Below are 27433 nucleotides of genomic sequence, written 5' to 3'. Positions count from 1 at the left end.
GTCGACATGGACAAAAGGTCGACAGGGACAATGTCGACATGGAAAAAGGTCGACATGAGTTTTTCACGATTTTTTTCTTTTTTTGAACCTTTTCATACTTAACGATCCACGTGGACTACGATTGGAACGGTAAAGTGTGCCGAGCGAAGCGGTAGCGGAGCGAAGGCACCATGCCCGAAGCATGGCGAGCGAAGCGAGCCATGCGAGGGGACGCGGTGCACTAATTGGGGTTCCCGGTCACTCTACGAAGAAAACGACACCAAAAAAACATAAAAAACTCATGTCGACCTTTTTCCATGTCGATCTTGTTCCTGTCGACCTTTTGTCCATGTCGATCCTTTGTCCATGTCGACCTAAGGTGTGTCGACCAATTGGCGTCGACCTAAGGTGTGTCGACCTTTGTGCTGTCGACCCTCAGTCCCAGACCCCCTGTAACCTAGCACTCAGGACATATGTAACTATATAGGTGGATGTAAAATCATATCTATACATTAAAGTGACAGGACACAGAGCACCGTAGCTATAACACACTGTATTGCGGACTAGTAACCGGAATACAACCACATAGATAATGCTTTCCCAACCGCGGTCCTCAAGGCACACCAACAGTGCAGGTTTTAGTGATAGCCAGGCTTCAGCACAGGTGACTTAATTAGTAGCTCAGTTATTTTGATTTAACCATCTGTGCTGCAGCCTGGATATCACTAAAACCTGCCCTGTTAGTTCGCCTTGAGGACCGTGGTTGGGAATGCCTGACATAGATCATCACCGGCAGCTCATGTAAAAGCCGGGTTTAACCATAAACACATTACTTTACATAGTACAACCTGGAGCGTTTCATTCAGGTGTGTAACATGATATGGGGCTCAGTGCTCATATGTTCTACAATATCAGGATTAACCAACCTGAAGCGGGAGGGATTTCGGGACTTATTCACGTTTGTTGGCAAACCAAAAAAGTAAGCAATTGGGCAACACCATGCTGCACTGCAGGGGGGGGGGGGGGGGGGGGGGGGGGCAGATGTAACATGTGCAGAGAGAGTTAGATTTGGGTGGAGATGTGATCGAACTGAAATGTAAATTGCAGTGTAAATATAAAGCTGCCAGTATTTACACTGCACAGAAACAATATAACTCACCCAAATCTGACTCTCTCTGCACATGTTATATCTGCCCCACCTGCAGTGCACATGGTTTTGCCCATAAGTGTGCTTTTTTTTGTTTTGCCAACAAACCTTAATACCCCCCTCTGTCCCATAGTGACTGATTGTAACCATGTCCAGTGTGTATATTCCTGAGTTTATGCAGGTGATTTGTATATCTTTGTATTGGATGGGAATCATATAGGGAGCTAGAATATTATTTTTCTCATGGTTAGTCCAACTTACATGAACGGCACATGTTCACTCAAATTCACTAACATTTAACAGGCTGGTCTTCCCAGGCTTAGGGATACAACATACGTGTACTTCACACACGGTCAGACACAGTTATAGTGTCCAACATGTAAGGCGTACATTCTAGGTTTCCCCTATCTTCCTTATGGTATATCACCATTACATTCCCCTCTCTCCCTTATGGTATATCACCATTACATTCCTCATCTCTCTTCCTTATGGTATATCACCATTACATTCCACTCTCTACCTTGTGGCATATCACCATTACATCCCCTCCCCCTCTCTCCCTTATGGTATATCACCATTACATCCCCTCCCCCTCTCTCCCTTATGGTATATCACCATTACATTCCTCATCTCTCTTCCTTGTGGTATATCACCATTACATTCCTCATCTCTCTTCCTTATGGTATATCACCATTACATTCCTCATCTCTCTTCCTTATGGTATATCACCATTACATTCCTCCCCCTCTCTCCCTTATGGTATATCACCATTACATTCCTCATCTCTCTTCCTTATGGTATATCACCATTACATTCAACTCTCTACCTTGTGGCATATCACCATTACATCCCCTCCCCCTCTCTCCCTTATGGTATATCACCATTACATCCCCTCCCCCTCTCTCCCTTATGGTATATCACCATTACATCCCCTCCCCCTCTCTCCCTTATGGTATATCACCATTACATCCCCTCCCCCTCTCTCCCTTATGGTATATTACCATTACATTCCTCATCTCTCTTCCTTATGGTATATCACCATTACATTCCCCTCTCTCTACCTTATGGTATATCACCATTACATTCCCCTCTCTATCCTTATGGTATATCACCATTACATTCCTCATCTCTCTTCCTTATGGTATATCACCATTACATTCCTCCTTTTTCTCCCTTATGGTATATCACCATTACATTCCTCCTCTCTCCCTTATGGTATATCACCATTACATTCCTCCTCTCTCTCCCTTATGGTATATCACCATTACATCCCCTCCCCCTCTCTCCCCTATGGTATATCACCATTACATTCTTCATCTCTCTTCCTTATGGTATATCACCATTACATTCTTCATCTCTCTTCCTTATGGTATATCACCATTACATTCCCCTCTCTCCCTTATGGTATATCACCATTACATTCCTCCCTCTCTCCCTTATGGTATATCACCATTACATTCCTCCTCTCTCTCCCTTATGGTATATCACCATTACATTCCCCCCTCTCTCCCTTATGGTATATCACCATTACATACCCTCCCCCTCTCTCCCTTATGGTATATCACCATTACATCCCCTCCCCCTCTCTCCCTTATGGCATATCACCATTATATTCCCCTCTCTCCCTTATGGTATATCACCATTATATCCCCCTCTCTCTCTCTCTTATGGTATATCACCATTACATTCCTCCCTCTCTCCCTTATGGTATATCACCATTACATTCCTCCTCTCTCTCCCTTATGGTATATCACCATTACATCCCCTCCCCCTCTCTCCCTTATGGCATATCACCATTATATTCCCCTCTCTCCCTTATGGTATATCACCATTATATCCCCCTCTCTCTCTCTTATGGTATATCACCATTACATTCCTCCCTCTCTCCCTTATGGTATATCACCATTACATTCCTCCTCTCTCTCCCTTATGGTATATCACCATTACATCCCCCCCTCTATCCTTATGGTATATTACCATTACATCCCCCTCTCTTTCCCTTATGGTATATCACCATTACATTCCCCTCTCTATCCTTATGGTATATCACCATTACATTCCCCTCTCTATCCTTATGGTATATCACCATTATATTCCTCCTCTCTCTCCCTTATGGTATATCACCATTACATTCCTCATCTCTCCCTTATGGTATATCACCATTACATTCCCCCTCTCTCCCTTATGGTATATCACCATTACATTCCCCTCTCTCCCTTATGGTATATCACCACTACATTCCTCCTCTCTCTCCCTTATGGTATATCACCATTACATTCCACCTCTCTACCTTATGGTATATCACCATTACATTCCCCTCTCTCTACCTTATGGTATATCACCATTACATTCCTCCTCTCTCTCCCTTATGGTATATCACCATTATATTCCTCCTCTCTCTCCCTTATGGTATATCACCATTACATCCACCTATCACCCTTGTGGCATATCACCATTACATCCCCCCCCCTCCCTTATGGTATATCACCATTACATTCCTCTCTCTCCCTTATGGTATATCACCTTTACATTCCCCTCTCTCTACCTTACGGTATATCACCATTACATTCCCTTCTCTCTACCTTATGGTATATCAGCAATATATGCCCCTCTCTCTCCCTTATGGCATATCACCATTACATTCCCCGCCTTTCTTCCTTATGGTATATCACCATTATATTTCCCTCTCTTCCTTATGTTATATCACCATTACATTCCCCTCTCTCTACCTTATGGTATATCACCATTACATTCGCCTCTCTACCTTATGGTATATCACCAATATATTCCCCTCTCTCTCCCTTATGGTATATCACCATTACATTCCCCTCTCTCCCTTATGTTATATCACCATTACATCCCCTTCTCTCTACCTTATGGTATATTACCATCACATTCCCCTCTCTCTCCTGTGGCATATCACCATTACATTCCCCTCTCTCTACCTTATGGTATATCACCATTACATTCCCCTCTCTCTACCTTATGGTATATCACCATTACATTCCCCTCTCTCTACCTTATGGTATATCACCAGTACATTCCCCTCTCTCTACCTTATGGTATATCACCATTACATTCCCCTCTCTCCCTTGTGGCATATCACCATTAAATTCCCCTCACTCCCTGTAGGAAGGATTAGCGGAGCTGTGCGGGAACAGTCTAGATAAGACGGGTGTATGAAACAATGGAAATAACTTTTTATTAGCATTGTTTTTTAATGACTTTAGCTAAAATTTAACGTACCTACAACAACTCAAAACACACGCCATGCGACCTTGCCATAATCGTGAAACATCCGTTAAAAAAGTTATCACCATATAGCATGTTTTTTGCACTTCAGACAGTCAATTTAATTGACGGAGCATTTTTTGCTGTGCTGATTTACTGTGCAATAATCCGGACACCCCTGTTCTGTAATTGTCACAATTTGCTTTATAAATTAACTCCTGCTATTTTACTCCAATTTTTTTAACTTTCATACAAAGAAACCCCCTATAGTTTATTAACAAGGCCAAATCTTACTGTATAGAACACAAAACTAAATGTTACTGTATAGAACACAAAGCTACATAATCCACCAAACAGGAAAACATCAATCAAATACAAAATAATTTTAAAGGCCAGATAGACATATTTAGGGGCAATCGTGCACAGCTATACCCCAGGCCAGAAAGGAGAACACGGAGGAAACTAAGGATTGGACGTTAGGAGGGGGGAGGGGGATGTGTGGGAGGGGGGAAGGGCGGGTTTCTGGGCTAAAGGGGAGTCAACCATTACTCCATAACCTTGTTTGGCTACAAATGTATTGACTTTAAATCTGCAGATCAGAGGGTATCGGTAATAATGCATCCAGAAACAAGTAAACCCCACAAACCCCAAATTGTGACCCAGAATAAGGGCAGAGGACTCACCTTGACATGGAAGCATTGACTGTAAGAGCTGTGGGGTAAGGGTGTCGGAAGCCCCCTGTCGTGATTGGGTAAACTGGCTGACCTTGCCTTGGAAAAATGGAGAGAGAAAAAAACAGAAAAAATAAGAATAAATAAATGCCAGCACTCTCATTTAATCAAGATACAAAATCTTGGGGATTGTACGGCACAGATCAAAGGACACAATATGAATGCTAGAAATTTGATGCGGACGGCTAATTAAATTTTATAACCTCAGCTTATGTCAATATAGGCCTTCTCCCCGAGCTGGGACGAGGTGTTTTGTTGTGATAATTAAAGGCGAAGCCCGGGCTGCTTTAATGGAGCCATCACACTAATTGAGGGCTATGCATGGATAGAAAACAATAATGAATGGAAATTTATACCAAAATAAAGTGCAGGGAATCAAAGGACTTCAGCTGCGCTCCGGGTCCCTCTCGCTATTTAGATCTCGGTGAGAAAACATTAAATTAACAGATCTTAATTTGTAGCCTTTTGTCACATTAATGAGGGTTGACAAGATTTACCGGGGGAAAGTCCCCAAATAGTATTGTGGGGAACCAATCGACAGTCACAGCTCGTTACAATAATTAATAATTACAACAACTGGCGCTGGGGGAGATCGAGAGGAAGACGCTGTCATTTCTGAATAAATTCTTGGTTGCAAATGAATAAGAGGAGAGATAAAGTGTTACTGGGAATATAGATCCTGTAAGCTGGGCAGGCCCCTGGACATATACACACACACACAAACAACATGTTTCAGATTTACTCAGGGAACGAGACACAAAATAAAGGATAAAAATACTGGAACTGCTTACTGTGGTACTAACCATCCTAGCGGATGGGGGATCTGTCCAACGGTGCCTGGCGATAGCGGGTAATAGGGAGAAATATCCGGAGGGTGCGGAGGCCGCGGGATTCCTGGGAAAACAAACAAAGAGGTAAACACTAACAGAAGAAGGTATAGGGGGGTATGCAATTAGTTCCGATTGCTTCGGAGCCAATGAATTCGCCTCACATGAGTATTCAATTAGGGCCGTTTTTAAGGCAGTTTCGCCAATGCCTTTTCACCTTTTTTATTAAGTGAAAAGGCAATGGCGAAAAATGCCTAAAAATCTGCGAAAATGGCCCGCATTTTAGACGGAAAACAAGTGGATTCGCCGATCCACTTGTTTTCCGCCCCTGCCACATTTTCCGCCTAGGAGAAAATCCGGTCCTGCTATTGCATAGAGCGAATTTCCATTCGCACTAAAAGAATAGCAAAAAAGCTCAGTTTTTTCACCTAGGCGAAAAAACTGCGCTAATTGCATACCCCCCATAAACTGTTACATATTGCAGCACTTTTCTGGATACAACTCCAGATACTTTTAGCCAAAAACACACAATATTTAAAAACGCCAGTAAATGGCTTTGGGCATTTATCTCAATAACGAAAACTCTTGTACGGAATCCCAAGAATGTAATTCCATAATGCAAGAAATCCGGCGGTCCCGATTAAATAAATTCCTACATTGTTGTTTAGGTTAGGAAGACTCCAGAAAAGCGATGGGTTTTTGCTCTATAACGAGGGAAAACCGATATTTCTTAATCTGTTGTGCAAGGTAGAACATCACTGGAACACTGGCAATTAAAACAACTTTTATTTCTGTTTAACACAATCAACGAGGTGTTTTACTTTGATGTAGTTGTTGCCAAAACTTGCCCTGGATACGTAGACTGTGAATAATCTGATGGACAGTCTATTGTTTACTAGGCTTTGTATAAGACGGTTATTGTTGCTAGATTCTGTAGTAGAATACATTAGGAGGCGGTGAATGCAGCCGTCTCCTCACGTCAGCAATGCCAGGCTTCGGCATTCCAAGAAACGCCAATTGTAACCTGTAATATGACTTCCCATGCTAGGAGAAGGCACGGATAACGTAGACAGCTGCAGGGTACCCTCCGTGGAGAAGGAGGGAAGGGACGGCTGCCAATATCATAAATAAATGATGACATGAACACAAAAGACAGGTGGACGAGGTGATTCCGCGACAGGTTTCTACTAAAAAGATAATTTGTAGAACTCTCCAGCTGAGCAATGAGCAGACTGGGGGTGTAGTATTCAGAACTGTGCAGATTATGTCAGCTCTACTTTCCCAAATATAAGCATGTGTCAGGCAGCTGCGGCAGAGCAGTGCTCAAATTCCCACATCATGTATAACGCACAGGACATAACAGGATGACAGTAAGTAAAGGACCACAGATAAGAGCACCACAAAGCTTCTACCGCTGGAAGATAAACTCCCAGAGTCCTCTACTCTTCAGCCTGACAATAGGGGGAATGAAACGTGATGCTGGGACGGAATGATCCCCAGCGCGTTTCTCAGTGCTTTCATTGAGTATAAATCTGTAACTACTTTGGTACACTCCTGGAAAGACATTTACTAACACTGAAAGCATTGCTAATTATTTTTATAGGAAAAGGTCATATATTATATACATTCCACTGACCTCAGGATGGGTTATTTGCTATATATTCCATTTCACTGATTGTTTGGTCTAGTTTATGGGGATAATTATATATATGTTTAGATTGTACAGTTATATTTCTAAGTTGCCCCTCTACAATATCTTTCCAGGTATGCAGAATCTAGAACTTAAAGCACCCTCCGGGTCTTCTAACTTCATAGCTTGGGCAGGATGTATCAAAGGTAATAATGCAGTAAAGCCTAAAAAAAGGGATGTATGTATCTAGAGGTTTACCGCAATACATATGGATTCCAATATGTTCTAAAAAGGGTCCGCTTTGGATATCTATAAATATATTTGGATAGATGGCATGGCCTATGCACTACAGATGGGCTTCTTTTTGCAAAAAGTCTCTGGAGAGGGATCCACAGGATCCGCCACCTTCACTCCTCTCACTAGCGGAGATGTATCAAGGCTTGGAGAAAGATAAAGTGGAAAAGTTGCCGCACACAACCAACCAGCTTCTCACGGTCATTGCAAAGACGGTGCTAGATCAATGACAGAAGCCGATTCCGCCTACTGTGGGCTAATCTCCAATACCTTCCCCGGCCACGGGAAGTGCCACAACACTCTCTGACCATGTTTTGTCCCAGGTGAGGCAGTTAAAAAAAAACTACCACCTAGACACTACGGATCACAGGATCTCACAATATACAACGAGGGTGAAGGATACATTAGATATAAGAGACCGTACCTGTTTTGGGGTCCACATCTCCCTGTAAGTGCGGAGGGGGGTTCCCTGGTGTAAAGTGGTCGTTGCTGTAGGTGATAAGCGGCGTGAGTGGGTGGACATGGTGTGGGTGCTGCACAACTGGCACTTTATTAGACTGCGGAAACATAAAAGACGACAGATTTACACAAAGGTAACACTATCCTGGTCACTGGGTGCTGTTTACCCTCTGCTGTAATGCACGCTAAAACATATACTTGCAAAACAGATTATCATTGCATGTTCATTATTCTGAGAGTCACACTGAGCCTATTTTATATTATCCAATCAAATGAATCTGATACATATATAGATAGACCAATCAAATTATAACACTAATAATAATAGCCGAGATGTACGGCTTTGCCCAGCTTCTATAGGTGCTGCTGTTGAAGTTGGTATTCAGCTGCGAAACATTGTTTTTGTCTCTCACATTCCCATTGTTGCCTCCTAAAATCCCTGTGTGACTCCGTTAGTCACGTGATATAATCTTGGTACAACACAAAGGCTTGGGAGGTACAACAAAGATGGAGCCTGCTTCAGCCGGGGGTGTAATATAATGTCACCGGGGTTATAGCCAGGACAGGATGAACCAAATACGACAGAGAGGAGGAAAGAGGAGACAGACACTACAAGTATAAACTATATACATTTATTAGTATATGAATACAGCTGCAAAAGGAATAGTGATTAAAACATTATATAGCAAAAATGACATACAGTATCATGAAACATAATACAAGTGCATTTTCAGTCTAATGACCCTTTAAATCAAGATTTTAAGAATAACTGATTATTTATTCACCACATTTGTACATTACTTAAATGATAAGCATCTGAGGTGAGTGGATATGTGGTCATTGTCCAGGCCTGCTTAGTCACAAAAGCAAACACAGGTGTGTGTGTGTGGGGGGGATTCTGGTTGCCCAGAAGCTGCACCAATACGACAAATGTGGACATTTGCTATTTACGCTGAATTGAATTCAAACTTTTTGAAGTTTGACTATATTGACCGATTCGGCTCTAAATATATATTTAAACTTCAAAAAGTTATCTAGATAGATAGATAGACAGACAGACAGACAGACAGACAGACAGACAGACAGATAGACAGACAGACAGACAGACAGACAGACAGATAGATAGATAGATAGATAGATAGATAGATAGATAGATAGGTCGGAGGCATAGTCTATACCCAGAGAGCTTGGCATCCATGTTGTGCCTCTTTCCCTCCCTCTGTAACTCTCGCTCGCTGTGATGGCACAAAGGAAAGCCACGCTGAGGCACGGGCCCAGCCACCCCTTTGTGATGTTAGTCAGCGCAGCAGGGTACTCTGCCTTTAATAGCATCCAGGGCCAGCCCCACACAACCTCCGGATTTGTTAACGCACACTGTACCGCGCTCCTGAAGTCGGCAGGCCCCTTTATACACTCAGGATCTAAGGACCTTCCTTGTGTATTACGTGACACTGACGGGATCTCATTTTGCCCACTATTCAACTGTAAAAGACTTTTATCCGAAAAGGAAATACTCAAGAGTGCTGCGAGGAGAGTAATAACATGTCCCTCTTTGCAGCAAACCTTGACATAAACACATAGGCCTCGGGTCTAACGCAGGATCCGGTCTTTCATCAGTGAACACTGTGCCGTTTCCCAACATCCTCAGGACAACCCCAAATCCATATTCCCCAAGGCGGAATTGAACTCGAGCCGTACAAGGCAGAACATTTAACCAGATTAGGTGGCCGAGTAGATAAAGAGGCACTTCTACAAATGGATGAACGGATTACATCCCAGATATTGCCTCATTAACATAAGCAGCTTGTATTAATACCAGGGGGATGGAGGCCCGGCTCGACAAGAGCTGAATGGTTTTAGATCACGGTCTCCTTGTTCTGTTCCACAATCAAAATTAAGTCATCCGTCTATTAAAATGGATGATTGTTTTGTAAGACTTACCAGCCTTTCTTCAGAGTTGGGATGCAAAGTTTATTTATATTATGTGTGTGTGTATATATATATATATATATATATATATATATGTCTTCTAACCTGCATGATCAACTTACTGTGCAGATACCAAAATAAATCATTAAAATGCAGCATATTATTCATGAACAATTGGAAGTCCAATTCTCAGGCGTAATTAGGGCCTTGGCTGAGGGGTTTGGACACCTGTGCACTAGCCCCAGGTAAAACCAGCGTCTATTGCACTTATTATTACACAGTGTTGCAGGGCTCGTAGCTAGGCCTGTGTCATGTACTACTGATCAGCTGCAGTCTCTGCGGTATCATCATGGATTCTGAAACACCAGAAAATCTACCAGCAGGTCTGTAGCCCAACCATCGATTGTTTTCCATAAATGGATGATGGTTTTACCGATGATGGCGGAGATCCCATAGTTCCTCGCCATCAAAGGTTGAGAGGCAGCATTTTGTTTTCCCCCTCAGCGCAGAGGAATGGACTTTAGCCCCACTCATTGTCAGACTGATTAGCCCCGCCCACTTCAGTGATATGTCCGCTGCCTGCCACTCCCCTATGCAGGGATATATCCATCGATGGGTGCTAACCATGGATGGATCACCATGGTTGGTTTTCATGCCAGCAATGTTAATCACTGATGGCAACATCGATGTAGATAGTGGCTATTGATGGTTAACTCATCGATTGCCATCCCTTGCAGAATGTGGGTCTAATTCATGTTTGTACGCAATGCCGATGTTCAGTGATTATCGGTAGACTGCGCACGTGCTGTGATCACACCGCGTATGTGCCAACATACCTTTGTGATGCCGATTGCCAGGAGAATTTTAATGCAGAGTGAGTGACAGGAAGGGAGAATGGCAGCAAAAGCACAGGTGTGTCATGAACATTTTTGAGGCATGTATCTGCCTTCAGCTGCGATCACGTACACGGAGAAAAGTAGCGCCAGCATCGCTACTGACGCAGCCATTATGCAGTCACCCTAGACTTATTCGGCAGCTGGGTCGGCAGCTTCACTTGCGATGATTGGCCTGCTAATTGCAACTGCGTAGGCACGCGTGTACAAGGCCCTGTGTCCGGGCAGCCAGTGAGAGCTGTAAGGAGAGGGTGGGGGCAGGGAGATAGACACACACTCTAGCTTGTTATATAATAATGTGAAATATGGAGTCCACAGGGCCCCTAAATAGCTTTCATTTTTCCAGCAGTACGGCATATAATCATGTATACAGAGGAACCACCTTTTAGGCATAAAGTTTACTGTCTGTGGGCCTCTGTATAATGTTATAGAATAAGTCAGGAACACAAAGCCCCTATATAATGTTACGTATAGATACAACCGGTCAATATTCTAATACAGGTTGAGTATCCCATATCCAAAATGCTTGGGACCAGAAGTATTTTGGATATGGGATTTTTCCGTATTTTGGAATAATTGCATACCATAATGAGATATCATGGCGATGGGACCTAAGTCTAAGCACAGAATGCATTTATGTTTCATATACACCTTTTAGTCAATATTTTTAATAACTGTGCGCATTAAACAAAGTTTGTGTACATACACACACTTCATTTATGTTTCATATACACCTTATACACACAGCCTGAAGGTCATTTAATACAATATTTTTAATAACTTTGTGAATTAAACAAAGTTTGTGTACATTGAGCCATCAGAAAACAAAGGTTTCACTATCTCAGTCTCACTCAAAAAATTCCGTATTTTGGAATATTTGGATATGGGATAGTCAACCTGTATATGGCTGCACACCAATAATTAAGAAGGGGTCTGGACAGAGCTTTCAGGAATACCACACCCATGCCCCCACTATATATTACACATATCCTGTCAAGAACACCTCTCCTCCACTAATATTACACATATCCTATCAGGAATACCACTACCACACTATATATTATATATATCCTGTCAGGAATACCACTCCCCCACTATATACTACATATATCCTGTCAGGAATACCACTCCCCCACTGCATACTTGCCTACTCTCCCGGAATGGCCGGGAGGCTCACGAAAATCGGGTGACCCTCCCGGCCCCCCGGAAGAGCAGGCAAGTCTCCCGATTCGCGGGGTCCCCCTGCCCGTCCGCCCACTTAAGTGTGTAAAGTGGGCGGTCCGGGCAGTTGATGACGCGATTCTTGCTGAATCGCGTCATCATAGCCACGCCCCCTGCAGTGTAATGCCGGTGATCGCGGCATTACAGTGTGGGGGCGTGGCTTAAAGGCAGTGTCATCGTGACTCCGCCCCCGCTCAGCCCCCATCCCGCCTCCGGACAACCCCTTCATCCACGTCACAGCCTCCCCTGCCCGCCCTCTGAGACGACCTGGCTGCTCTCTCCCGCAGAGAGCAGCCAGAATGTAGGTAAGTATGCCCCACTATATATTACATATATCCTGTCAGGAATACCACTCCCCCACTATATATTACATATAACATTACGGATGGTGTAATGGTTAGCATTACTGCCTCACAGCACTGAGGTCATGGGTTCCATTCCCACTATGGCCCTAACTGTGTGGAGTTTGTATATTCTCCCCGTACTTGCATTGGCTTCCTCCTGGTACTTCGGTTGCCGCCCACAATCCAAAATTATACTGGTCGCTTAATTGGCGCCCAAGAAAATTAACCCTAGTGTGAATGTGTCTGTGTGTACATGTGATAGGGAATATAGAGTGTAAGCTCCACTGGGGCAGGGACTGATGTGAATGGTCAAATATTTTCTGTAAAGCGCTGCGGAATATGTGTGCGCTATATAAACAACTGGTAATAAATAATAATACATAAATATAACCTGTCAGGAATACAACTTCCCCACTATATATTACATATAGGGGTATATGCAATTAGCGGCGAATCGCAGCAAATTATCGCCGTTTTTAAATTCGACACAATTCGACCGTCCAATTTCAGCAAGTGGTTGCCGAAATTCACCATATTCAATGGAAAACGGATTCGACAGTCCCGCGGGCGAAAAACGGCCGATTTGACGGATTTTGCCGCGATTTAAAAAAAAACGGGGAAAAACCCGAAAAAAAATGGCGTGGGGTCCCCCCTCCAAAGCATAACCAGCCTCGGGCTCTTCGAGCTGGTCCTGGTTCTAAAAATCCGGGGAAAAATTGGACAGGGGATCCCCCGTATTTTTAAAACCAGCACCGGGCTCTGCGCCTGGTGCTGGTGCAAAAAATACGGGGGACAAAAAGAGTAGGGGTCCCCCGTATTTTTTACACCAGCATCGGGCTCCACTAGCTGGACAGATAATGCCACAGCCGGGGGTCACTTTTATACAGTGCCCTGCGGCCGTGGCATTAAATATCCAACTAGTCACCCCTGGCCGGGGTACCCTGGGGGAGTGGGGACCCCTTCAATCAAGGGGTCGTCCCCCAGCCACCCAAGGGCCAGGGGTGAAGCCCGAGGCTGTCCCCCCCATCCAAGGGCTGCGGATGGGAGGCTGATAGCCTTGAGGAAAATTACATGAATATTGTTTTTCCCAGTAGTACTACAAGTCCCAGCAAGCCTCCCCCGCAAGCTGGTACTTGGAGAACCACAAGTACCAGCATGCGGGAGAAAAACGGGCCCGCTGGTACCTGTGGTACTACTGGAAAAAAAATACCCAAATAAAAACAGGAGACACACACCGTGACAAGTACAACTTTATTACACACTGCCGACACACACATACTTACCTATGTTGACACGCCGACTGCCACAGTCTCCGACGATCCGAGGGTACCTGTGAAAAAAATTATACTCACCTGCCAGCATCCAGAGATAAATCCACGTCCAGAGATAAAATCCTCGTACTTGTCAAAACAACAAAACGAACACCCGACCAGCGGACTGAAAGGGGTCCCATGTTAACACATGAGACCCCTTTCCACGAATGCAGACACCCCCGTGACAGCTGTCACTGAGGTCCCTTCAGCCAATCAGGAAGTGCCATGTCGTAGCGCTCACCTGATTGGCTGTGTGCGTCTGAGCTCAGACAGCGCATCGCACAGCTCCCTCCATTACTTTCAATGGTGGGAACTTTGCCGTCAGCGGCGGGGTTACCCGCGGTCAGCCGCTGACCGCGGGTGACCCCACCACTAACCGCAAAGTTCCCACCATTGAATATAATGGAGAGGCTTTGCGTTGCGCTGTCTGGCAGCTCAGACGCGCACAGAGCCAATCAGCAGAGTGCAAGGACGTTGCACTCGCTGATTGGCTGAAGAGACACTTCAGTGACAGCTGTCACGGGGGTGTCTGCATTCGTGGAAAGGGGTCTCATGTGTCAACATGGGACCCCTTTCAGTCCGCTGGTCGGGTGTTCGTTTTGTTGTTTTGACAAGTACGAGGATTTATCTCTGGACCCTGGATCAGGTGAGTATAATTATCTTTTATTTTCAGGTACCCGTGGATTCTACTTGGAGAAGAGGACCGACTGCTTCGTGTCAACATAGGTAAGTATGTGTGTGTCGGCAGGTGTACAATAAAGTTTTACTATCAAGGTGTGTGTCTCCTGTTTTTATTTGGGTATTTTTTCCCCAGTAGTACTACAGGTACCAGCGGGCCCGTTTTTCTCCCGCATGCTGGTACTTGTGGTTCTCCAAGTAACAGCTTGCGGGGGAGGCTTGCTGGGACTTGTAGTACTACTGGGAAAAACAATATTCGTGTCATTTTCCTCAAGGCTATCAGCCTCCCATCCGCAGCCCTTGCATGGGGGGGACAGCCTCGGGCTTCACCCCTGGCCCTTGGGTGGCTGGGGGGGGACCCCTTGATTGAAGGGGTCCCCACTCCCCCAGGGTACCCCGGCCAGGGGTGACTAGTTGGATATTTAATGCCATGGCCGCAGGGCACTGTATAAAAGTTAACCCCGGCTGTGGCATTATCTGTCCAGCTAGTGGAGCCCGATGCTGGTGTAAAAAATACGGGGGACCCCTACTCTTTTTGTCCCCCGTATTTTTTGCACCAGGCGCAGAGCCCGGTGCTGGTTTTAAAAATACGGGGGATCCCCTGTCCATTTTCCCCCCGGATTTTTAGAACCAGGACCGGCTCGAAGAGCCCGAGGCTGGTTATGCTTTGGAGGGGGGACCCCACGCCATTTTTTTCTGGGATTTTACCATTCCATCTAAAAAAAATAAAAAAATAAAAAATATTATTTTTAAAAATATATAAATAATACTTGTGCCTCCAAAAAAGACAAACCAAGTACCTAATCCCTTCTAATATAAATAGATATGCTATTACCAAGAAAAAAAACCACAAAAAAAACATGTTTTAAATTTTTTTTATTAGTTTCACCCACCAAAGTGTGGCGGATTGAAAATGACGAATTTACTGTCTAAAAGCACTGTTGTCGAATTTCCAAACTTCAATTGAATATACTTTGGTCGAATTGCAGCACTTGTATCATTGCAGAAAAGTCGAATTTGACAAAAGTCGAATTTCAAAAAGTCGAATTTTGATAGTCCGTTTTTTTGCCGGAAAGTACTGAATTGCATTGTCGATTTATTTATTTTTTTGCGAAAAAGTCCCGAAATTTGACAATTTCGGGAATTCGACCGCAATTGCATATACCCCATATACTGTCAGGAATAACACTCCCCCATTAAATATTACTTATACCATGTCAGGAATACCACTCCCCCACTATATATTACATATATCCTGTCAGGAATAACACCCCCTCATTATATATTACATATGTCCTGTCAGGAATACCACTCCCCCTCTATATATTACATATATCCTGTCAGGAATACCACTTTCCCACTATATATTACATATATCCTGTCAGGAATAACACTCCCCCATTAAATATTACTTATATCCTGTCAGGATTAATACCACTCCCCCTCTATATATTTACATATATCTTGTCAGGAATACCACTCCCCAACTATATATTACATATAACCTGTCAGGAATACCACTCTCCCACTATATATTACAGATATCCTGTCAGGAATACAACTTCCCCACTATATATTACATATATCCTGTCAGGAATACCACTTTCAAACTATATATTACAGATAACCTGTCAGGAATACCACTCCCCCATTATATATTACAGGTTGAGTATCCCATATCCAAATATTCCGAAATACAGAATTTTTTGAGTGAGGGTGAGATAGTGAAACCTTTGTTTTCTGATGGCTCAATGTACACAAACTTAGTTTAATACACAAAGTTATTAACAATATTGTATTAAATGACCTTCAGGCTGTGTGTATAAGGTGTATATGAAACATAAATGATTTGTGTGAATGTACACACACTTTGTTTAATACACAAAGTTATTAAAAATATTGGCTAAAATTACCTTCAGGCTGTGTGTATAAGGTGTATATGAAACATAAATGCATTCTGTGCTTAGACATAGGTCCCATCGCCATGATATCTCATTACGGTATGCAATTATTCCAAAATAAGGAAAAATCCGATATCCAAAATGCTTCCGGTCCAAAGCATTTTGGAAAAGGGATACTCAACCTGTACATATAACCTGTCAGGAATACCACTCTCCCACTAAATAATACATATATTTTGTCAGGAATACAACTCCCCCACTATATATTACATATATCCTGTCAGCAAAACCACTCCCCTACTATATATTACATATAACCTGTCAGGAATACCACTCTCCCACTATATATTACATATATCCTGTCAGGAATACCACTCTCCCACTATATATTTCATATATCCTGTCAGGAATACCACTCCCCCCACTATATATTACATATATCCTGTCAGGAATACCACTCTCCCACTATATATTACATATATCCTGTCAGGAATACCACTCCCCCACTATATACAGGTTGAGTATCCCATATCCAAATATTCCGAAATACGGAATATTCCGAAATACGGACTTTTTTGTGTGAGAGCGAGATAGTGAAACCTGTTTTTTGGATGGCTCAATGTACACAAACTTTGTTTAATACACAAAGTTATTAAAAATATTGTATTAAGTGACCTTCAGGCTGTGTGTATAAGGTGTATATGAAACATAAATGAATTGTGTGAGTGTAGACAGACACACTTTGTTTTATGCACAATGTTATAAAAAATATTGGCTACAATTACCTTCAGGCTGTGTGTATAAGGTGTATATGTAACATAAATGCATTCTGTGCTTAGATTTAGGTCCCATCACCATGATATCTCATTATGGTATGCAATTATTCCAAAATACGGAAAAATAAGATTTTACTTACCGATAAATCTATTTCTCGGAGTCCGTAGTGGATGCTGGGGTTCCTGAAAGGACCATGGGGAATAGCGGCTCCGCAGGAGACAGGGCACAAAAAGTAAAGCTTTTCCAGATCAGGTGGTGTGCACTGGCTCCTCCCCCTATGACCCTCCTCCAGACTCCAGTTAGGTACTGTGCCCGGACGAGCGTACACAATAAGGGAGGATTTTGAATCCCGGGTAAGACTCATACCAGCCACACCAATCACACCGTACAACTTGTGATCTAAACCCAGTTAACAGTATGATAACAGCGGAGCCTCTGAAAGATGGCTTCCTTCAACAATAACCCGAATTAGTTAACAATAACTATGTACAATTATTGCAGATAATCCGCACTTGGGATGGGCGCCCAGCATCCACTACGGACTCCGAGAAATAGATTTATCGGTAAGTAAAATCTTATTTTCTCTATCGTCCTAGTGGATGCTGGGGTTCCTGAAAGGACCATGGGGATTATACCAAAGCTCCCAAACGGGCGGGAGAGTGCGGATGACTCTGCAGCACCGAATGAGAGAACTCCAGGTCCTCCTTAGCCAGAGTATCAAATTTGTAAAATTTTACAAACGTGTTCTCCCCTGACCACGTAGCTGCTCGGCAGAGTTGTAATGCCGAGACCCCTCGGGCAGCCGCCCAAGATGAGCCCACCTTCCTTGTGGAGTGGGCCTTTACAGATTTAGGCTGTGGCAGGCCTGCCACAGAATGTGCAAGTTGGATTGTGCTACAGATCCAACGAGCAATCGTCTGCTTAGACGCAGGAGCACCCATCTTGTTGGGTGCATACAATATAAACAACGAGTCAGATTTTCTGACTCCAGCTGTCCTTGCAATATATATTTTTAATGCTCTGACAACGTCCAGTAACTTGGAGTCCTCCAAGTCACTTGTAGCCGCAGGCACTACAATAGGCTGGTTCAGATGAAATGCTGACACCACCTTAGGGAGAAAATGCGGACGAGTCCGCAGTTCTGCCCTGTCCGAATGGAAAATCAGATATGGGCTTTTGTAAGATAAAGCTGCCAGTTCTGACACTCTCCTGGCCGAAGCCAGGGCTAGAAGCATGGTCACTTTCCATGTGAGATATTTCAAATCCACCTTTTTTAGTGGTTCAAACCAATGAGATTTTAGGAAGTCCAAAACCACATTGAGATCCCACGGTGCCACTGGAGGCACCACAGGAGGCTGTATATGCAGCACTCCCTTAACAAAGGTCTGGACTTCAGGGACTGAAGCCAATTCTTTTTGAAAGAAAATCGACAGGGCCGAAATTTGAACCTTAATAGATCCCAATTTGAGACCCATAGACAATCCTGATTGCAGGAAATGTAGGAATCGACCCAGTTGAAATTCCTCCGTCGGAGCACTCCGATCTTCGCACCACGCAACATATTTTCGCCAAATTCGGTGATAATGTTGCACGGTTACTTCCTTCCTTGCTTTAATCAAAGTAGGAATGACTTCTTCCGGCATGCCTTTTTCCTTTAGGATCCGGCGTTCAACCGCCATGCCGTCAAACGCAGCCGCGGTAAGTCTTGAAACAGACAAGGACCCTGCTGAAGCAAGTCCCTCCTTAGAGGTAGAGGCCACGGATCTTCCGTGATCATCTCTTGAAGTTCCGGGTACCAAGTCCTTCTTGGCCAATCCGGAACCACTAGTATCGTTCTCACGCCTCTTTGCCGTATAATTCTCAATACTTTTGGTATGAGAGGCAGAGGAGGAAACACATACACCGACTGGTACACCCAAGGCGTTACCAGCGCGTCCACAGCTATTGCCTGCGGATCTCTTGACCTGGCGCAATACCTGTCCAGTTTTTTGTTGAGGCGAGACGCCATCATGTCCACCATTGGTCTTTCCCAACGGGTTACCAGCATGTGGAAGACTTCTGGATGAAGTCCCCACTCTCCCGGGTGAAGATCGTGTCTGCTGAGGAAGTCTGCTTCCCAGTTGTCCACTCCCGGGATGAACACTGCTGACAGTGCTATCACATGATTCTCTGCCCAGCGAAGAATCCTTGCAGCTTCTGCCATTGCACTCCTGCTTCTTGTGCCGCCCTGTCTGTTCACATGGGCGACTGCCGTGATGTTGTCCGACTGGATCAACACCGGTTTTCCTTGAAGCAGAGGTTCTGCCTGGCTTAGAGCATTGTATATTGCTCTTAGTTCCAGAATGTTTATGTGAAGAAACGTTTCCAGGCTCGTCCATACTCCCTGGAAGTTTCTTCCTTGTGTGACTGCTCCCCAGCCTCTCAGGCTGGCGTCCGTGGTCACCAGGATCCAATCCTGTATGCCGAATCTGCGGCCCTCCAATAGATGAGGACTCTGCAACCACCACAGAAGAGACACCCTTGTCCTTGGAGACAGGGTTATCCGTAGGTGCATCTGAAGATGCGACCCTGACCATTTGTCCAACAGATCCCTTTGGAAAATTCTTGCGTGGAATCTGCCGAATGGAATTGCTTCGTAAGAAGCCACCATTTTTCCCAGGACTCTTGTGCATTGATGTACAGACACCTTTCCTGGTTTTAGGAGGTTCCTGACAAGCTCGGATAACTCCTTGGCTTTTTCCTCCGGGAGAAAAACCTTTTTCTGAACCGTGTCCAGAATCATCCCTAGGAACAGCAGACGAGTTGTCGGCATTAACTGGGATTTTGGAATATTCAGAATCCACCCGTGCTGTTTTAGCACTTCTTGAGACAGTGCTAATCCCATCTCTAGCTGTTCTCTGGACCTTGCCCTTATTAGGAGACCGTCCAAGTATGGGATAATTAATACGCCTTTTCTTCGAAGAAGAATCATCATCTCGGCCATTACCTTTGTAAAGACCCGAGGTGCCGTGGACAATCCGAACGGCAGCGTCTGAAACTGATAGTGACAGTTTTGTACAACGAACCTGAGGTACCCCTGGTGTGAGGGGTAAATTGGAACGTGGAGATACGCATCCTTGATGTCCAAGGATACCATAAAGTCCCCCTCTTCCAGGTTCGCTATCACTGCTCTGAGTGACTCCATCTTGAACTTGAACTTCTTTATGTACAGGTTCAAGGACTTCAGATTTAGAATAGGCCTTACCGAGCCATCCGGCTTCGGTACCACAAAAAGAGTGGAATAATACCCCTTCCCTTGTTGCAGAAGAGGTACCTTGACTATCACCTGCTGAGAGTACAGCTTGTGAATGGCTTCCAAAACCGTCTCCCTTTCGGAGGGGGACGTTGGTAAAGCAGACTTCAGGAAACAGCGAGGTGGATCTGTCTCTAATTCCAACCTGTACCCCTGAGATATTATCTGCAGGATCCAGGGATCTACTTGCGAGTGAGCCCACTGCGCGCTGTAATTTTTGAGACGACCCCCCACCGTCCCCGAGTCCGCTTGAGAAGCCCCAGCGTCATGCTGAGGCTTTTGTAGAAGCCGGGGAGGGCTTCTGATCCTGGGAAGGAGCTGCCTGTTGCTGTCTCTTCCCTCGACCTCTGCCTCGTGGCAGATATGAATAGCCCTTTGCTCTCTTATTTTTAAAGGAACGAAAGGGCTGCGGTTGAAAGGTCGGTGCCTTTTTCTGTTGGGGAGTGACTTGAGGTAGAAAGGTGGATTTCCCGGCTGTAGCCGTGGCCACCAAATCTGATAGACCGACTCCAAATAACTCCTCCCCTTTATACTGCAAAACTTCCATATGCCGTTTTGAATCCGCATCGCCTGTCCACTGTCGCGTCCATAAAGCTCTTCTGGCCGAAATGGACATAGCACTTACCCGTGATGCCAGTGTGCAGATATCCCTCTGTGCATCACGCATATAAAGAAATGCATCCTTTATTTGTTCTAACGACAGTAAAATATTGTCCCTGTCCAGGGTATCAATATTTTCAATCAGGGACTCTGACCAAACTACCCCAGCACTGCACATCCAGGCAGTCGCTATAGCTGGTCGTAGTATAACACCTGCATGTGTGTATATACTTTTTTGGATATTTTCCATCCTCCTATCTGATGGATCTTTAAGTGCGGCCGTCTCAGGAGAGGGTAACGCCACTTGTTTAGATAAGCGTGTTAGCGCCTTGTCCACCCTAGGAGGTGTTTCCCAGCGCTCCCTAACCTCTGGCGGGAAAGGGTATAATGCCAGTAATTTCTTTGAAATTATCAGCTTTTTATCAGGGGCAACCCACGCTTCATTACACACGTCATTTAGTTCTTCTGATTCAGGAAAAACTATAGGTAGTTTTTTCACACCCCACATAATACCCTGTTTAGTGGTACCTGTAGTATCAGCTAAATGTAACGCCTCCTTCATTGCCAAAATCATATAACGTGTGGCCCTACTGGAAAATACGGTTGATTCGTCACCGTCACCACTGGAGTCATCGCCTGTGTCTGGGTCTGTGTCGACCGACTGAGGCAAAGGGCGTTTCACAGCCCCTGACGGTGTTTGAGTCGCCTGGACAGGCACTAATTGATTGTCCGGCCGTCTCATGTCGTCAAACGACTGCTTTAGCGTGTTGACACTATCCCGTAGTTCCATAAATAAAGGCATCCATTCTGGTGTCGACTCCCTAGGGGGTGACATCCTCATATTTGGCAATTGCTCCGCCTCCACGCCAATATCGTCCTCATACATGTCGACACACACGTACCGACACACAGCAGACACACAGGGAATGCTCCTAACGAAGACAGGACCCACTAGCCCTTTGGGGAGACAGAGGGAGAGTTTGCCAGCACACACCAAAAGCGCTATATATATATATATCAGGGATAGCCTTATAATAAGTGCTCCCTTATAGCTGCTTTGTTATATCAAAATATCGCCATAAATTTGCCCCCCCTCTCTGTTTTACCCTGTTTCTGTAGTGCAGTGCAGGGGAGAGACTTGGGAGCCGTCCTGACCAGCGGAGCTGTGAGAGGAAATGGCGCCGTGTGCTGAGGAGATAGGCCCCGCCCCTTTTCTGGCGGGCTCGTCTCCCGCTATTTAGAGAAATCAGGCAGGGGTTAAATATCTCCATATAGCCTCTGGGGGCTATATGTGAGGTATTTTTAGCCTTTATATAGGTTACATTTGCCTCCCAGGGCGCCCCCCTCCCAGCGCCCTGCACCCTCAGTGACTGCCGTGTGAAGTGTGCTGAGAGGAAAATGGCGCACAGCTGCAGTGCTGTGCGCTACCTTTAGAAGACTGCAGGAGTCTTCAGCCGCCGATTCTGGACCTCTTCTGACTTCAGCATCTGCAAGGGGGCCGGCGGCGCGGCTCCGGTGACCATCCAGGCTGTACCTGTGATCGTCCCTCTGGAGCTTGATGTCCAGTAGCCAAGAAGCCAATCCATCCTGCACGCAGGTGAGTTGACTCCTTCTCCCCTCAGTCCCTCGCTGCAGTGATCCTGTTGCCAGCAGGAATCACTGTAAAATAAAAAACCTAGCTAAACTTTTTCTAAGCAGCTCTTTAGGAGAGCCACCTAGATTGCACCCTTCTCGGCCGGGCACAAAAATCTAACTGGAGTCTGGAGGAGGGTCATAGGGGGAGGAGCCAGTGCACACCACCTGATCTGGAAAAGCTTTACTTTTTGTGCCCTGTCTCCTGCGGAGCCGCTATTCCCCATGGTCCTTTCAGGAACCCCAGCATCCACTAGGACGATAGAGAAAATCCCATATCCAAAATACCTCTGGTCCCAAGCATTTTGGATATGGGATACTCAACCTGTATTACATATAACCTGTCAGGAATACCACTCCCCCCACTATATATTACATACAGTATATCCTGTCAGGAATACCACTCCCCCACTATATATTACATATATCCTGTCAGGAATACCACTCTCACATTATATATTACATATATCCTGTCAGGAATACCACTCCCCCACTATATATTACATATATCCCGTCAGGAATACCACTCTCCCACTATATATTACATATATCCTGTCAGGAATACCACTCTCACATTATATATTACATATATCCTGTCAGGAATACCACTTCTCCACTATATATTACATATATCCTGTCAGGGATACCACTTCTCCACTATATATTACATATATCCTGTCAGGAATACCACTCTCACATTATATATTACATATATCCTGTCAGGAATACCACTCCCCCACTATATATTACATATATCCTGTCAGGAATACCACTCTCACATTATATATTACATATATCCTGTCAGGAATACCACTTCTCCACTATATATTACATATATCCTGTCAGGGATACCACTTCCCCATTATATTTTACATTTATCCCTCAGGAATAACAGTCCTCCACCATAGATTAAATGTATCCTGTCAAGAGGATCACTCCCCACTAAAAAGATGTAGCCACACTCAGCTTTGCTGCCGTGCACGGTGATAAAGTACCAACCAATCAGCTCCTAACCGCCATTTTTCAAACACCGGCCCAGATTTATCAAGCCTTGGTGAGTGATAAATTGCACTGTGATAAAGTACCAGCCAATCATCTCCTAACTTGGCAGTACGGATGGTGTAATGGTTAGCATTACTGCCTCACAGCACTGAGGTCATGGGTTCGATTCCCACCATGGCCTGAACTGTGTGGAGTTTGTATATTCTCCCCGTACTTGTGTGGGTTTCCTCTGGGTACTCTGGTTTCCTCCCACAATCCAAAAATATACTGGTAGGTTCATTGTCTTCCAACAAAAATTTACCCTAGTGTGAATGTGTGTACATGTGGTAGGGAATATAGAGTATAAGCTCCACTGGGGCAGGGACTGATGGGCAAATATTCTCTGTAAAGCGCTACAGAATATGTGTGCGCTATATAAATAACTGGTAATAAATAAATAAAACTGTCATGTTACAGAATGTGGCCCAGATTTATCAAGCCTTGGAGAGTGATAAATTGCACAGTGATAAAGTACCAGCCAATCAGCTCCTAACTGCCATGTTACGGCCTGTGTTTGAAAAATGACATTTAGGAGCTGATTGATTGGTACTTTATCACCGTGCAAATTATCACTCACCAAAGGTTGATAAATCTAGGCCATAATATGTAGGGAATACCATTTTACCAACACTAGCTGAATACCCATGTTTCGCTACGGAATTTCAATTATTTCCGTGCATATAACTTTTAATTTTGAAGGACTTCCTGGAAAACTAATTAGACTTACAACAGGACATGCTCCGTCCGCCGCTGCCAATCTTTGTCAGGCTGCACATCCGGGCGGGCCTTCCCTGGATAGATGCAGTCAAAAGGCTGGCGCTGAGGAGAATAATCCGCCTCCTTCTCTGCCTCGTCCCGCCTCTGATGCAGCACTGCTCAGTGCTGTAAATGCTGGGAAGACAGGCCAATTTCCGTCCACTGTATGTTAACTATGTAAGGTTTGCAGGGATAAGCTGCAAACCTTAAGGCTGCAACACTTAAGGTCACTGGGAGAGCTGTCGGTGCCCTTTACACAGCAGATAAGCAGTTGCTGACTATCAAGCTTTCCTTTAATGCATTTAAGAGTCAAAATATCTATGTCTCCTTTCCTCCTATTGCTCTCTGAGGGGTTCCGTAATGTTTAGCTTAAGTGACAGGTTAACCTCTGATAATTGAGACACTATCCTCTCCTGACTGGAAATAGGTTGGTCAAGTACTTACTGTATATCTGCAAATACCACTGACGCATCACAAAATCTCCTGAACCATAAGGCTGGACTTCCTTGCCAGTGGCAGTTGCAGAGCAGTGCATTATTCAAATAGGGGAGCCACACCCAGCGATGTTTGACAGTGTTTAGGGGTGGCAGTTGATGTGGCTCCCCTATTTGAATAATGGAGTGCTCTGCAACTGCCACTGGCAAGGAAGTCCAGGACAAGAGCATTGTGTCCTCCCCCCTCTGCGACCTGGTATCGCCGGTACCATGCATTCTTTATAGCCCCAGCTGGGTGGGCTGTCATAACTCTTCTCTGTGAGGGGGGAATTAGCTCACTCCTTTTAACCCCTCTGTGGGTGGAATTTTGAATATCCCTTCTTAGTGGGTGCCTGCGTCACAAATGCAAGCTACTGTCCAAATTTCAAGTTCCTAGTCCTCATGGTTCAGGAGATTTTATGATGAGTCAGTGGTATTTGCCATATATAACCTTTCAGGAATATCACTCCCTACTATAAATTATCTATAAGGGTGGGTACACACACTTATATGACTGGCAATTGGGCCGGTGGTCGGGGCGAAGGGACCTTCTCCTCGGCAGGCACCATGTCAGATTGACGGTACACAGTAGCCCGGTGTAATGAACGAGGTAACAAATCTCTTTCCGTCCTTCATTACACTGCACCGGGTCGCATGCGATATCTTCCGGAAGGACGTGCAGCATGGCCGGCGAGAAGATATTGCATGCGACCCGCTGTGTGTATGGGCCATACACACTGCCCAACATGTCGTTCCGTTTTTGGCCGGTAACGACATATCATGCCAATATCGGCCAGGTGTGTACCCACCCTAAGATGCCAGCAATAACATCCCCCCATTATGTATTACATATAACCTTCCAGGTATATTAAAACCACTGCATATCTGTACATTATATATAACCTGCTAGGATTACCATACTCCTACACCTCTCATATACCAAGAATACCACCAAATCCAAAATACATTATATATAATCTGACAACAATACTCCCCCACACTGCGCATTACATATAAACTGTCCACAGCACTCCACCTCACCATAATACATAATCTTCAGGAACACCACTCCCCACTATGCATAGGAAATGCAGCAGCACTGTTCACATTAAATACAATATATCAAGAACAACATCCATCAGAACACATTATATAATGCATACAGGGAATACTGTGTCCCTGCATATAGGCCACATAATGTGTCGGGAATACTGCATCCCTGCATATAGGCCACATGCTGTGTCAGGAATACTGTCTCTCTGCATACAGGCCACATAATGTGTCAGGAATACTGTGTCCCTGCATACAGGCCACATAATGTGTCAGGAATACTGTGTCCCTGCATATAGGCCACATGCTGTGTCAGGAATACTGTCTCTCTGCATACAGGCCACATAATGTGTCAGGAATACTGTGTCCCTGCATACAGGCCACATAATGTGTCAGGAATACTGTGTCCCTGCATACAGGCCACATAATGTGTCAGGAATACTGTGTCCCTGCATACAGGCCACATAATGTGTCAGGAATACTGTGTCCCTGCATACAGGCCACATAATGTGTCAGGAATACTGTCTCTCTGCATACAGGCCACATAATGTGTCAGGAATACTGTGATCCTGCATACAGGCCACATAATGTGTCAGGAATACTGTGTCCCTGCATACAGGCCACATAATGTGTCAGGAATACTGTGTCCCTGCATACAGGCCACATAATGTGTCAGGAATACTGTGTCCCTGCATACAGGCCACATAATGTGTCAGGAATACTGTGTCCCTGCATACAGGCCACATAATGTGTCAGGAATACTGTGTCCCTGCATACAGGCCACATAATGTGTCAGGAATACTGTGTCCCTGCATACAGGCCACATAATGTGTCAGGAATACTGTTTCCCTGCATACAGGCCACATAATGTGTCAGAAATACTGTGTCCCTGCATACAGGCCACATAATGTGTCGGGAATACTGTATCCCTGCATAAAGGCCACATAATGTGTCAGGAATACTGTCTCTCTGCATACAGGCCACATAATGTGTCAGGAATACTGCATCCCTGCATACAGGCCACATAAAGTGTCGGGAATACTGTGTCCCTGCATACAGGCCACATATTGTGTCAGGAATACTGTGTCCCTGCATACAGGCCACATATTGTGTCAGGAATACTGTGTCCCTGCATACAGGTCACATAATGTGTCAGGAATACTGTGTCCCTGCATACAGGTCACATATTGTGTCAGGAATACTGTGTCATACAGGCCACATAAAGTGTCATGAAT

General features: G+C 44.7%; 1 protein-coding gene across 40 annotated transcripts in view; it reads right to left on the bottom strand.

Moving 5' to 3' along the window:
- TCF7L2 (transcription factor 7 like 2) overlaps window positions 1–27433 on the bottom strand; it is a 262286-nt gene that overhangs the window by 32585 nt on the left and 202268 nt on the right. For 22 of the 40 annotated variants that reach the window (XM_063962612.1, XM_063962617.1, XM_063962619.1 and 19 more), the window contains 3 exons: window positions 8264–8396; window positions 5880–5982; window positions 5041–5127 (listed from right to left, as the gene is read on the bottom strand). In XM_063962612.1, the coding sequence (XP_063818682.1) occupies window positions 5041–5127; window positions 5880–5982; window positions 8264–8396 (323 nt within the window). Of the gene's footprint in view, window positions 1–5040; window positions 5137–5879; window positions 5983–8263; window positions 8397–27433 lie in introns of all 40 variants that reach the window. The other 18 variants (XM_063962607.1, XM_063962608.1, XM_063962609.1 and 15 more) reach the window with 1 other exon arrangement.

Source organism: Pseudophryne corroboree, chromosome 3 (assembly GCF_028390025.1).
Source record: "Pseudophryne corroboree isolate aPseCor3 chromosome 3, aPseCor3.hap2, whole genome shotgun sequence".
NCBI lineage: Eukaryota > Metazoa > Chordata > Amphibia > Anura > Myobatrachidae > Pseudophryne > Pseudophryne corroboree.
The sequence above is the reverse complement of the archived record's forward strand: the minus strand, read 5'-3'. Positions and strand labels throughout refer to the sequence as shown.